Source organism: Megascapheus bottae, chromosome 5 (genome assembly GCF_031878675.1).
Source record: "Megascapheus bottae isolate mThoBot1 chromosome 5, mThoBot2.hap1, whole genome shotgun sequence".
NCBI lineage: Eukaryota > Metazoa > Chordata > Mammalia > Rodentia > Geomyidae > Megascapheus > Megascapheus bottae.
In genome coordinates, this window is record NC_143513.1 from 1,562,535 (window position 1) to 1,577,382 (window position 14,848).

Here is a 14,848-nt window from a genome sequence, read left to right on the forward strand (position 1 = left end):
AAATATTAATGATAGAAAAACCATAAAAGTGTACATAGAAAATGAAGAAAATCGATGCCTAAGGATTTAAAAATGCAGATTTATGAAATCATTCTAAATTCAGGACATGGGGAGGAGCTGCTAGTTGTGGAAAGGTGACCAGGAAAAGCTCAAAGTAGAATGAGGTTTTGCAGATTTAAATCTAGGTCTACTCTTGCCGAAGAATTTCTAGTGATTTAATCATTATTTTTCTGGTGTGGAGTAAATTTTCCTCCCACCAGTGTAGCATTTGGGATTTTTTTTTTCCTGACTGGTTATAGGGCTTGAACTCAGGGCCTGAGTGCTTTTGAGCTCTTCTGCTCAAGAATAGCACTCACCACTAAGCCACAGCTACACTTTTGTGTTTTTTTTTAAAGATTTTATTAACATTGATTTTTACATCATATTTCAAATTTCATGTTTAACAAACAAATATTCAAGAAGGGATACTCTATATACAATCACTGGCACATAGATTTTTAGAACATAATTAAAATAAACTGAGGGTTTGTATATCATAGATACATATCAATCTATACAACATAACATTATGTCTATAGAGTAAATATCTTATCATATATTTTCACGTCTATGTGTAGGGGATGAAAAATAATTACCCCCAGACTCAAAATTATTCCCATTCCACTAGGCAGAATAGAAACTCAGCTTGCCTCATAGATAAGAGTTTCGAACCCAGAGGATACATAAACAGGAAAGAACAGTTAATAAGTCACCTTATCTGATAGGAACCTCTGGACCACAATTAACAGTTGTTTGTGGTTTTTGCAACTGTAGAATGCTCCCCCCCACTTGCCTAGCAACTGTTTGTGATTTTTGCCTTTAATATAAGACTGTAAAACCTGACTATCAACTCCTGCCAGCCTCACTGCCCAGTGCCTGCGGAATGTATCCCGCAATAAAACCTTGCTGTTGCATTTCCGACGCTTCCTCCATCTCCATCTCGGTGGTCTTCTTTGGGGGACCCCTCCTCTGGGCACAACATATGTAGTTATGTTTATATCTCCAAGACCATGTCCAGGCCAGGAGTCTGACCTAGTGGTTAAAGTGCTGGCCTAGCATGCACGAAGACCCGGGTTCGATTCCTCGGTACCACATACATAGGCTCAAGTGGTAGAGCTCTAGCCTTGAGAAAGTCCAAGGACAGTGCTCAGGCCCTGAGCTCAAGCCCAGGACTGGCAAAAAAAAAAAAAAAAAAAAAAAAGACCATGTCCATAACCGTGGGTACCCAAATATTGAATCATCGCTAGCTTTTCAGCTCAAGGCGCGGTATTTTATTTAGTGATTATTAATTAAGAGGGGGGAAGGTGGGCTGGAAATGTGGCCTAGTGGTAGAGTGTTCACCTAGCATGCACGAGGCCCTGGGCTTGAGTGCTCGGTACCACATACCAGAAAGAGCCAGGAAGTGGTGCTGTGGCCTAAGGGTAGAGCACTAGCCTTGAGAAGACCCCAGGACAGTGCCCAGGCTCTGAGCTCAAGCCCAGGACTGGCCAAAGATAAAGTCTCCGGGCATTTCTGGCTTGGTGAGCTTCACACCGCCATCCCCAGATCTCACCTCCTGCGTGGCTGGAATTACAGGTGTCTATGTTGCTTTCATAGCTTGTGATATTTCTGAAATAATCAGCTCAAGATAATCCTCGTGCCAATGAAGCGCGTTTTGGGGCGGCATTCTGGTTGCCCACAGATGTAGGATCACTAGAAAATGACGTGGGCGTTGGAAGACCAGTTAATGGTCACGGACGTCCACGTGGGACGAGTAAGGTTGCGTCAACATGAAATAGTCACGCCTAGCCACGCGCAGGTGGCTCACGCCCAGGATCCGGGGTAATGAATTCAGGAGGCTGAGCTCGGAGAAGCCAGCTCCAATCCAAACGCAGGCGTTCTGCGGCCCACCGCCCAGGCGCGGCTCCCGCCGGCCCCGCCCCCCAGCAGGCCCCGCCCCCCAGCAGGCCCCGCCCCCAGCAGGCCCCGCCCCCCGGGCCGGAGGCGGCCTCCGCGGGCCCGTGGCAGGCTGGGAAATCGGGCGCCCTAAAGATGGCGGCAGAATTGAAACGTTGGGATCTAAACTCGTGCCCTCCTTAGGGCGCATGGCAAGCAGCCGGCAAAGAGGGCGGGACGGCCTAGAAAAGGCGAGTTGGGGCTGGGAGCACTCCTGGCCTTCCAGACCTCCTGGTAGATAGGTGTGGCCTTCCCGAGGAGCGGGAACTGCGCGCCCCGCCCCCAAAAGCCGCGGGATTTGCGCGCTGGGCGGGGCCGGTCCCCTTGGGTCCAGAAGTGCGAATAGGAGCACCTAGGGGTGGGGCTTCACTGAGGGAGGGCCGCCTCCCTGAGACCCGGAAGTGCGGTTGGTGGTGGCCGGGGGCGTGGCTCGGCTGGGGGCGGGGCCTGCGCGGGGCGGACCAACGCCTTGGGGCCCGGAAGTGTGGGTGCGGGGCGCGGCCGGGGCGGAGACTGCGAGCGGGCGGGCGGGCTGCGCCGGGAGCGTGGGGGCGGTGGGCTGGGGGCGAGCATGTAGCGGCCACTCGCGGCGGGGCTCCCGGGGCGGGCCGCGGGGGCCGCACGCGGCGACATGGAGGAGGAGGGCAAGAAGGGCAAGAAGGTGAGCGTTGGCTGGCGCGTCCTGCCGTGGGGGTCGGGGAGGGGGTGCCTAGGCTCGGGCGCCTGCACCGGGGGCGGGGCGGGCGGGGGGTCCCGCGGGGCTGGGCGGCGGTGCGGACGGGGGCTGCGCGCCGGAGGGCGGGCCGGGCCTGGCCGCGGGACAATGGTCAGGTGGCCTGTGGTCGCCAGCCGGACGCCCCGCGCTCTCGGGCGTCCCGGCAGCGGCTCGCTCCGGGCTGGTTCCGGAGGGGCTGCGATGGGCCTTTCCCGCGCGCCGGGCTGGGGCCGGGGAGGAAGTGGGCCTGGAGAGGCCTGGAGGAGTCCGGGGCTGGACGCCCGGCTGGGCTGGGGATGTCTGGCGGGAGCGAAGACGGGCTCGCGACCCGGCCCGCTCGCTGCTCGGGGGTCGCTCGCACCTACTACCTAGAGAGATTTCAGTGACGTTGTCTTCGGCAGTGGGAATTAGGACGTAGATCAAGAGGATCCTTAGTGTATGTAGTTAAAAATGTGGCTTTAATTACAGGCTTGAGTAGTTGATAACGAACATTTTAAGGAGACTGGAAAAACCATGTGGGACAAGCTACCATTAAAGTGGAAGATGGGTTTTAATAAAATGTATCCTTTTCAAATAAATGCTTTATAATCATGTCTTGCCTATCATTTTCATTCTGGTAAACGTGTGTTCACTTTTACAGACATGTTTAGAACAACCTTGATGTCCTGTGTTACCACTCACCTCTCCATAGAGACTACTCTAATGGATGCTCCTCGTCATTTTATGGAGTGTTTCCCTTTGTGTACGTACGTGTACACGTGCACACGTGCATGTACTCTCCAGTCCTGGGTCTTGAACTTGGCCTGAGAGCTTTTGTGACTCTACATTTGAGCCATAGCTCCACTTCCAGCTTTTGGATGGTTAATTGGTGACAAGAATTTCACTGTCAGGGCTGCTTTTAAACCATTATGGTCCTGAATAGCTAGGACACCTGTAGGTGCCCAACGTACCAATGACTCCATTTAAAAACTCTTACTTGAAATTGAAAGTAGCCAGGTGGCCTTCTGGAATCCTGTCTGTGGTGCTGTTGTTCTAGTACAGTTTTGTTTACTTTTTTCCAATCTTGGGGCTTGAACTCAGGACCGGAGCACTGTCCTTGGGTTTTCTCAAGGCTAGAGATGTACCACTTGAGCCACAGCACCACTTCCTGCTTTTTCTAGGTATGTGGTACCAAGGAATTGAACCCCAGTCTTCATGCTAGGCAAGTACTCTACTACTAGGTCAAACTCCCGGCCCTAAAATACTTTCTGTCTGGCCCTTTATACCAAATATGACTACGACAAATCTGTCCTAGAACATAAAGGAAAAGGAAAAAAAATTTAGTCTGTTTATTTTTGAGCTCGAGGCTTGGCTGGTATTCCTTAGTTTTTTCTCTCTGTGCTGGTACTAAACTCCTTGAGCCATAGCTCTACTTTCAACTTTAAAAAAAAAAGGGCGGGGACAGGAGTTTGGCCTAGTGGTAGAGTGCTTGCCTTGCATGTGTGAAGACCCGGGTTTGATTCCTCGGTACCACATACATAAAAAAAAGCTGGAAGTGGTGCTGAGGCTCAAGTGGTAGAGCTCTAGCCTTGAGAATGTCCAAGGACAGTGCTCACGCCCTGAGCTGAAGCCCAGGACTGACCAAAAAAAAACAAACTCTGGGCCAAGTTAAGTCTAGTGTTCCCCCCCTCAGTGGTAGAGGAGATAACCAGTTGAGATGTCATTACCTAAGCCTGGAGTTGAATGTTTTATACATTGGCTCATTCCCTGCAGGCAGGAGAGCCATTCAGCCTTGGGGCATGGATTCTTGTCCAGGTCCTGACTTAACTGTTTACTTGATTTCCTCTGCTGAGCTCAGGCTGGCAGAACCTTCCTCTTCTGTTCCTTCATTCTGTGAGATGTTATCTCCAATTCATGAGTTTAAGTCTTTATTATTGTGGTCAACCAGAGAGAAGTGTGTTATAAACTTTTTCACAAATTCTGGCTTAATAGGTGGAACAAAATTAAAACTTGGACATCACACACACACACACACACACATATATATAAATAAATATATATGTGTGTGTATATATATATATATATATATATTTTTTTTTTTTTTGGTCCTAAGGCCTGAACTCTGGGCTTGTGTGCTGCCATTGAGCTCATTTTGGCCCAAGGCTAGCCTCTACCACTTGGCTACAGCTCCACTTCTGGCCTTTTCTGTGATTTAACTAGACATGTGTGTCTTACAGACTTTTCTGTCTGGGCTGGCTTCAAACTGCAATTCTCAGATCTCAGCCTCCTGAGTAGCTGAATTGTAGGCAAGAGCCACTGGCTGACATTTAAAATCATTTTTAGTTAGCTCTTTAAAAAAAGACAAGATTTAAACCTTTAAAGAGGATTGACAGGCTTTCCTCTGATATTTGTCTTGGTGTCATATCCAACAGTTATTGCAGGCAGGCTTTGGTGACTCATGCCTATAATCCTAGCTACTCAGGATGCTGAGATCTAAGGATTAAGATTCAAAGCCAGCCTGGATAGTAAAGTCAATGACTCTTAGTTTTTTATAAACTTTTTATAAACTTTTTATAAACTTATGTATGAATATTAAGTGATAAAGTAATTATGACTATCTTGTTGGATGTGGTATTTGTATTGTGTGTTGTTAAATTTTGATTTGAAAGGCCTATATACAGTGACATTTCTATAGGTGGAATACTATTTTTGAGATTTGATTCATTTAAACTAAGGAGGAAAAGGAGAGGGAATTGCTGCATGCCTTATATTTTAGTCTTTTTTTTTTTTTGGCTGGGGGAGGGGAGAGGCGTGTGTGTGTGTGTGTGTGTGTGTGTGTGTGTGTAGATTGTGGTTCTTGAACTCTGGGCCTGTGCACAGCTCTTCAGCTTAAGGCTAGCGCTCTACCACTTGAGTCATAGCACCACTTCCGGTTTTCTGCTGGTTAATTGGCGATAACAGTCTGATGGACTTACATACCCAGGCTGGCTTTGAACCAAAGTGGTGTGAGCCACTTGCACCTGGCTTTAGTCTGTTTTGTACTGCTATAACCTGAAACTAGGTAATTAATTTGCCAATCCTGGGGTTTGGACTCAAGGTCTGGGCATGGTCCTTGAATTTTCTCAAGGCTAGCACTCTACTCTTGAGCAACAGCACCACTTCTGTGAATGTGGTATCAAGAAATCGAACTCAAGTTTCATGTATGCTAGGCAAGCACTCTACCAATGGGCTACACTCTTGGCCCCTAAACTCTGTAGTTTATAAAGAACAGATTTATTTCTTGAGGCTGGGAAGTCCCAGATTTGGGGGCTGTATCTGGTGAGGGCCTTTATCATCTCATGGTACAAGGGCAAAGAAAGTGAGACAGAGGTTCCCATTTCATTTGTTTGGTCCTGGGGATAAACCCAAGACTTTGTTTTTTTGATATATAAACCCAAGACTTTATCCATGTCATTACCAAGCTACATCCCCAGCCTCTGGATTGGTTGTTGTTAGTGGAGGGGCTTGAACTCAAGGCCTGGGTCCTGTCCTTCAACTGTTCTTGCTCAAGGCTTGTGCTCTTCCATTTTGAGCCACAGCTCTACTTCTGGTTTTTCTTTTTGGCGCCTAATTGAAGATAAAGAGTCTTTCAGACTTTTTCTGTCTGGGCTAGCTTTGAACTGCGATTCTCAGATCTCTGTCTCCTGAGATATGGAGGCATGAGCCACTGTGAATTGGCTTTTGAAGAATTCACTGTCACGTTAATAATCTCTTGAGATACAGACATTATCCCTGAGTGCTTGGCCCTTGTGATCTGTCACCTCTTCAAGGTCTACCTCCCAACACTTGTGTTGCTTCCCAACCCATCAACTTTTAGGTACCAGGCATACCTTATTCTGGATACTTTGGAATATTGGAGACTTCTGTAATGACAAAGCGTGTATTCCCTAGGTTGTGGCTGTGGGCTGTCAGTGTATATTCCTACCCGGTCCCACTTAGGTCAGTGCCTGAAGAGAGCTGGGATAGAACTACGCCTATTATTATTTTATTATTATTATTTTGCCAGTTCTGGGCACTGAACTCAGTGCCTGAGCACTGTCCTTGAGTTTTCCTCCAGGCTAGTGCTCTACCACTTGAGCCACAGTACCACTTCTGACTTTTCTATATATGTGTTACCGAAGAGTTGAACCCCGGTCTTCATGCATGTGAGCCAAGCACTCTACCACTAGGCAAAACTCCAGGCCCCAGAACCACACCTTTTAAAGTTTGGTATCTGTATTTGTCAGCTGTGTCCCCTCTTTGTCACTTTACAGTGTAATTAAACAGCCAAGATTAAGTGCCTTCACCTTCATCTTAAACTTGCAGTTTCCTGGACTGGGAGAAAGCTTCTGTGGCTGAAATCAGGCTGTGTACATGGGTCTGTGCTAAGTGCTGTCAGGTCACCCTCATGATCTTGTGGGTTGAGTCAGATTCTTGAGTTCAGTTTGCCTCTCTGAAGATAGGAATGCAAGGGTCCTGGGGCAGGTTCTGAGGAACTGGCCAGTTTTGTATCCGAAGGACCATCAGGAAGATGCATTGGGAAATTAAGGTCTGGATACTGTGAGTGTCAGTCTTTGTCTTCAGCGTTCTACAGCTGAGGGAGTGGATCCAGCTATGTCCTCTGGGAAAGTCATGACGCCGTTTTCATGAAGGTAGATCTGTGTTGTTACACTTTCCCGCTGCTTGACTTTCTTATCCCACAGTCTGAGAAAAGCAGCCCTTTTATGACTGTGCAGTAATTCGAATTTGTCAGTAGGTATTTGGTTTTGTGGAGTGTTTGCTGCTAAGTATCAAATCCAGGGCACAAGGCAAGTGATTGTCTTGAGTTACATTGCTAGCCTAAGATCTCAGTAGAAATAGGAAATCTTTCTAAGCTCGGTGACTGTGCCAAAAATGTGACACTTATTTTCCTCCCTAGTGTGCCTGGTAGGTAGCAGTTTTTTGCTTGGATTGTGTTAAGAATTAGGGCATTTGATCACAGACATTAGGCGTGTGCAGTGAGAATAATCCTCTTTAATAAGTTTAGTAGAAAGATAGACTTTGGCTTTTGTTTGCAGCTTACCTAGGTAACCCAGGAAGCTGGAAAGAGTAGTTTGATTTTGAAAGTAGTAAATGAACTGGACAGCCTAAACCTGTGTTGTTACTGTATTTTTTTGTTGTTGTTCTTTTGTGTGTACATGTTTGTACACACGTGCTGGTCCAAGGGCTTGAACTCAGGGCCTTCTCTCTGTTTCTAAGCTTTTGTGCTCAAGACTAGTTCTACTGTTAGCTGCAGCTCTGTTGAGCTGCAGCTCTACTTTTGGCTTTTTTGGGTGGTTAATTGGAGGTAAGAGTCTAATGGACTTTCCTGCCTGGGCTGGCATTGAAATCTCAACCTCCTGAATAGTTAGGATTATAGATGTGAGCCACCAGTGCCTGGCTTTCTTTTTCTTTTCTTTTTTTTTTCCTTTCTCATTTTGAGACGGGCCTGAAATTTGCTGTATAGCACCGATTGGCTTCTTAACTGTTTCTTCCTTGGCCTCCCAAGTGCAGAGCATTAGCTGTGTTGTACTGGGATGTGCATGTTAGCTAATTGCTCTGCCACTGAGCTGCATTCTTACCTGCTGTAAACATTCATGAACAAGCTATTGTGTAGATGTGTGTTTGCTTCTCTTTCGTAAACACTTAATAATGAGATTGCTGAATTATATGGAGACTGTATATTAAAATCTATAAAATTCTACCTCTCAGTGTCTATACTAATTATTATTATTATTATTTTGGTCAGTCACAGGACTTGAACTCTAGGCCTGGGCGCTGTCTCTGAGCTCTTCAGCTCAAGGCTACCACCATATCCCTGGGCCTGGGCATTGGCCCTGAGCTCTTCAGCTCAAGGGTACTGCCCTATCCCCTTGAGCCACAGCACCACTTCCCATTTGCTAGTGGTTAATTGGGGATAAGAGTCTCACATTTTTTAGTGCTCGGTGTGATGGGGCCGGGAGTTTGGCCTGGTGGTAGAGTGCTTGCCTAGCATGCATGAAGACCCGGGTTTGATTCTTCGGTACCACGTACACAGAAAAAAGCCAGAAGTGATGCTGAGGCTCAAGTGGTAGAGCCCTAGCCTTGAGAAAGTCCAAAGACAGTGCTCAGGCCCTGAGTTCAAGCCCAGGACTGGCAAAAAAAAAAAAAAAACAAGGTGTGCTGCTGGATGCCAGTGGCTCATGTCTGTAATCCTAAGCATGAGGAGACTGAGATCTGAGGATCGTGGTTCAAAGCGAGCCCTGGGCAAAAAAGTCCCCATGAGACTCTTATCTCCAATAAATTTCTCAAAAAAGCCTGTAGTGCTATGGCTTAAATGGTAGAGCACTAGCCTTGAGCACAAAGAGGCTTAGGGACAGCCCAGGCCCTGAGTTCAAACCAAGGAACAGCAGGAAAGAAAAAAAGTTCTAGGCATTTTACTTCCCAAGCCTGGAACCAAAGCGTCCAAGGAACTCTGGTTGCTTTTAGTGGAGGTGGTATTTAGAAACAGATCTGGTCAATAGGCAAATACTAGGAATTCCCCCCTCCCACCAGTGCCTGGATAATGCTAGGAAATTTTAAGTACTTACAACCTTTTGACTTTTGTGCCTCTGGATGTGTGTGTGTGTGGGGGGGGGGGTGCTGGGGATTAAATTCAGGGACCTGTGCATGCTAGTTAAGTGCTCAGTTACTGAATTACACCCAGCCCTGCTGAAATTTGAGGCTTGGTTTTACACTTTGTATTGGCACATCCATTTTTTAAAAAAATTAGCATACATTAGTTACATAGGAGCAGATTTCATTGTTACATTTCCCCTCATGTATACAGTGTATTCCACTCAGCCTCACCCCCTCTACTACCTCCCCCCTCCTCTTCCTTAAACAATTTCAACAGGTTCATTGTTCTGTTTTCATGTATGAAGACAAACTAGTTTAACCATATTCATTTTTATTCACCTTCCTTGTTATCTCAGCTTCTGCTACCACCACCACCACCAATGGAGCCTGATGCTGTTTGTAGCACTTATTCCTGGGACACACTTTTATTCTAAATCTGTGACCTTTGTGAACAGCCTGAGGTATTTATCAGGCTCATTGTGCTCTAATGGTGTCTACTGTGGTTGAGAGCAGCTGAAATCACTGTTCAGCTATTGTGTTCTTTCTGGACTGTTCAGTGTCTTACCCCCACATGTACACATAGGGTTACTTGAAGATTTGTGGGGAGTTTTTACCCAAATTTTAGCCTCCTCTTTTCCTGGATTTCTCCCTCTGTTTTCAACTGCTTGGGCAGTTTCATTCATCAGTTTTAATCTTTCAGGGTAATATAAATTTTGGCTTTTTATTTTCCTTCCACTTCTAGTACCAAGGAGCACTTGGGGATAAATATGTACAGAGATGGGGCTTGCTTTGTCATGTGCTTTTCTTCCAAGGGTCAAGAAAATTCCCATTGGCTTTTTTTTTTTTTTTTTTGCCAGTCCTGGGCTTGAGCTCAGGACCTTAGCGCTGTCCTTGGACTTTCTCAAGGCTAGACCTCTACCACTTGAGCCTCAGCACCACTTCCGGCTTTTTTTCTATATGTGGTACCGAGAATCAAACCCGGGTCTTCATGCATGCTAGGCAAGCACTTTAACCACTAGGCCAAACTCCCCCCCCCTTTTTTTTTTTTTGTTTACTTTTTATGATTGTGTTAGAAAAGTAGCTATCTGATCCAGTACCAATTTTTTTTTTTTTTTTGCCAGTCCTGGGCTTGAACTCAGGGCATGAGCACTGTCCTTGGACTTTCTCAAGGCTAGAGCTCTACCACTTGAGCCTCAGCACCATTTCCGGCTTTTTTCTATGTATGTGGTACCTAGAAATCGAACCTGAGTCTTCATGCATGCTAGGCAAGCACTCTACCACTAGGCCAAACTCCCGGCCCCCCATTGGCTTTTATATCTTGTTATCTGCAATACCTTCAGAAGGACATCATGTTGTAGCTAGAGTTTATAATCACAGTCATTGAGCATTTGTATAAATATACCCTATTCCTCTATTAAAGGAATAGGAATTTTTTTTTTTTTTTTTTTGGCCAGTCTTGGGGCAGACTCAGAACCTGGGCACTGTCCATTAAGATTAGTGCTCTACCACTTGAGCCACAGCACCACTTCCAGGTTTTTCTGTGTGTGTGTGGTACCAAGGAATCACCCTAGGGCTTTGTGCATGCTAGATGAACACTCTATCACTAGGCCAAGCTTCTAGCCCCTGGTTTATTTTTCTTGGAAATACTTTTTGGGTATTTTTCATTATACATACACCATTTTCCCCTTTCTCTGTATGATAGAATGGCTTTTTTATACCATACTTTAGTTACTACATTTATGTATATATAAATATGATCCTATATATGTTTACAGATATGTATTCACAAGTTAGATCTAACTTTCACATATCAGAAAACAAGCATTTTTTCTTTGTCTGATCCTGTCTTACTTCACTTGACATATATCCTTAGTCAGTTTTTCAATTAGTGTTTCTAAGATATAAAGATCACAAGGCACTGCAGGTTTGAAAATAACTGTTTGTCTTCAACTTGATTGTTTGCCTTAATTTTTAGGTTTAGGGTGGGTTCAAGCTCAGTGGTAGATTGCTTGTCTAGTATGCCTCAAGTCCTAGGTTCAGTCCTTGGCACTGGGGTGAGGGGTGGGGCAGGGTGGGTGGAAAGCTGGATTTAATACACAGGCAGCCAGAGTTGGTTGCTCATACCTGTAAACCTAACTATTCAGGGGGCTTAGGTCTGATCATAGGGGTTTAAAGCCAGCCTAGGTAGGAAAGTCTGTGAGACTCTTACCTCCAGTGAACCACCTAAAAACAAAGTAAAGTGGTGGCTCAAAGTGGTGGAGCACTATGAGCAAAAAAAAGCTCAGGGGCTGGGCATGGTGGCTCTGGTCTGTAATCCTAGCTACTCTGGAGGCTGAGATCTGAGGATCAAGATTCAAAGCCAGCCCTGGCACAAAGACCCTGAGACTTTTATCTCCAAACCTCTAGAAAAGTGGGGCTTGGCTCAAGGGTAGGGCAGTAGTCTTGAGCTGAAGAGCTCAGGGACAGCGTGTAGGCTGAGTTCAAGCCCCATGACCGACAAAAAACAAAACTCAGGGACAGTGCCCAGAATGTCAGTTCAAGTCCCACAACTGACAATTTTTTTTCCTTTTCCTTTATGTTCTAGGACAGTTTTGTCATAGCCATACTTGGTATAAAGGGCCAGATAGAAAGTATTTTAGGGCGGGGAGTTTAGCCTACTGGTAGAGTCCTGGCCTAACATGCACTAAGACCCCAGTTGGATTCCTCAGTCCCACAAACATAGAAAAAGTCGGAGGTGGCACTGTGGCTCAAGTAGTAGAGCTCTAACCTTAAGAAAGCCCAAGGACAGTGCTCAGGCCCTGAGTTCAAGCCCCAGGACTTGGAAAAAAAAAAAACTCAGAAAGTATGTTAGGCTTCTGGGCCAGGAGACAAAATTAAGGCTATTAAGTAAGTTCTTACATAATGGAAACAAATTTTCACAAAATCTTTAAATTCAAAGTACACTAATTAAATGTGTTTCAATGTGATTCTATTGAGTTTTTTTTTTTTTTTTTTTTTTTTTTTTGGCAATTGTGGAGCTTGGCAGGCCTAGGCACTGTCCTTGAGCCTCTTTTGGCTTATGGCTAGTACTCTATCACTTGAGCCACAGCCCCACTTCTGGTTTTTGAGTGGTTAATTGGAGAGAAAAGTCTCATGGGAACTTTTCTGCCTGGACTGGTTTACTGGTTTTGAACTGTGATCTTCAGATTGCAGCCTCCTGAGTAGCTAGGATTATAGTTAGGAACCACTGGAGCCTTGCCATTCTGCTTAATTAGGATTCAAAATTTAGAGCTCCCCTTTTTCAAATGAAAAAATCCATCATTTGTAAAAGTGTTCCCAGTGAAGGAGGTGTGGTGGCTCATGCCTGTAATCCTAGCTACTCAGGAGGCTGAGAGATCTGAGGATTATAGTTTAAAGCCAAAAGCCAGCCTGGCACTAAAGAACATGAGCCTTATCTCCAATTAATCACTAGAAAACCAGGAGTGTCTCTATGGCTTAAGGGGTAGTGTGGTAGCCTTGAGTTGAAGAGCTTAGGGACAGGGCTTGGACCCAGATTTCAAGTCCCATGACAGACCAAACCAAAAAAAAAAAAGTTCCTAGTGAGTCTGGAGATGCAGTCACTGTAGAGCATGTGCTTATTAGCATCCATAGTGTTCTGGATTCAGTCCTAAGTCCTACACATGCAAAAAGCTTTTGTGGTTGTGGGCCCTAAACAACAGGCAGGCACTGGCCAGCCCAGCTCTGTCCTTTTGCTCTTTGCTCTATTGACTGTGTTCTAGTGAACTTTGGTTTTGGCCATCACATTTGTAACTTCTAGGAAGCCTTACCTGTTACTTACTGTCTCTCTTCATAACTGTTGGCTGTGGTGTTTTTTAATTTGTTTTTGTCATTCCTGGGGCTTGAACTGGGGGAGCCTGGGCACTGTCCCTGAGCTACTTTTTCCTCAAGGCTAGCACTCTACCATTTGAGCTACAGTGCCACTTTTGGTTTTTTCTGTTTATGTGATACTGAGGACTTGAACCCAGGGCTTCATGCATGTTAGGCAAGCACTCTCCCACGAGGCTACATTCTTGATATTTTAAGAATACAATTCTTTAATGTCTCTCCCTCCCTGACTTGTCTCTGTTCATCAAGTGTTGATGCCAGTCATGGAATCCCCTGTAAAGAAAGAATAGTGTCACTTAGTGGAATGGTGTTTGGATTTCCTTGTTGGTAGTGTCTGTTTTACTAGGAGGAAGGGGGCACCTGTGGTCAAAGTAGGGTGGCTTTGCTGTCTTTAGTGTCACCTAGCTTCCTTCTTCCTTCAAGCATGTCCTAGAGTTTGGCATTCTGTAATTGTGCTTTACAGAGGCAGCATTTAGAAAGGAAAAGACCTGAGGCGTGACTGCTTTGTTTTAAAGAGGCAAAGTCAGACCAGTCAGTCAGTAGCAGGTATTCACATTAATCTAGTTTTCCCTGCTTTATTGTGCTTTCCAAATTTGTAGCAGACAGGAGAGGAATTGAGGCATAAAACTATTCTGAGCAGAAATATTAAGCTTTGTTAAAGCGTAATGAAGTTGAACCATGTGAAGTTGTCATTTTTATAGACAAAGCATGGTTAAAAGTCAGCCTTAGATTTGATTCAGCCCAGAATTAATAAATGCAAAATGATCCTTTGACTGAATTTTTTTTTTTTGTTTGCTAGTCCGGGGGGCTTGAACTCAGGGCCTGAGCATTATCCTTGTGCTTTCTCAAGGCTAGAGCTCTACCACTTGAGCCATAGTACCACTTCCAGCTTTTTCTTTGTATGTGGTACAGAGAATCGAACACTGGTCTTTGTGCATGCTAGGCAAGCACTAGGCCAAACTCCTGAATTTTTTTAATGAACAATTTTATTAAAATATAGTTTTTTTTTTGGGGGGGGGACCAGTCCTGGGCCTTGAACTCGGCCTGAGCACTGTCCTTCGGCTTTTCTCAAGGCTAGAGTTCTACCACTGGAGCCACAGCACCATTTCCAGCTTTTTTTCTATGTATGTGGTACTGAGGAATCAAACCTGGGTCTTTGCATGCTAGGCAAATACTCTGCCACTAGGCCAAACTCCCAGCCCCATGGGCACTGTTCTTGAGATTTCTCAAGGCTAGCACTCTACTTCTTGAGCCACAGCACCACTTCTGGCATTTGTGCTTTGTGGTACCACTAGGCCACACTCCTGGCCCTGGATTGCAGGTTTTTTTTTTTTTTTTTGGTGGGTCATGGGGCTTGAACTTGGCCTGGGCTCTATGCCTGAGCTCTTCAGCTCAAGGCTACTGCGCTACCCTTGAGCCAAGTCCCACTTCCTGTTTTCTAGAGGTTAATTGGAGATAGTCTCAGGTCCTTTTGTGCCTGGGCTGGCTTTGAACCTTGATCCTCAGACCTCAGCCTCCTGAGTAGCTAGTATTTCAGGCATGAGCCACCGCACAGCACTGGCTGAAGTTTTTATAATAGTCTTCTCATTATAGTAACAATTTCTGTAGATAACAAATAATTCTTCAGATATTTAAATACTGTAGCAGATTTTCTTTTTGTTTGAAAAAGTAATGTTTTAAGTT

The 14,848-nt window shown here is 45.5% G+C and overlaps 1 protein-coding gene across 3 annotated transcripts in view; it reads left to right on the top strand.

The window, feature by feature from the left end:
* The first annotated feature begins 2,015 nt into the window (after positions 1-2,015).
* The window catches only part of Ccm2 (CCM2 scaffold protein), a 50,800-nt gene continuing 37,967 nt past the window's right edge, over positions 2,016-14,848 (top strand). For 2 of the 3 annotated variants that reach the window (XM_090332519.1, XM_090332520.1), the window contains exon 1: positions 2,532-2,635. In XM_090332519.1, the coding sequence (XP_090188645.1) occupies positions 2,606-2,635 (30 nt within the window). In that variant the 5' untranslated portion in view covers positions 2,532-2,605. Of the gene's footprint in view, positions 2,166-2,531; positions 2,636-14,848 lie in introns of those variants that run through there. The other variant, XM_090332518.1, reaches the window with a different exon arrangement.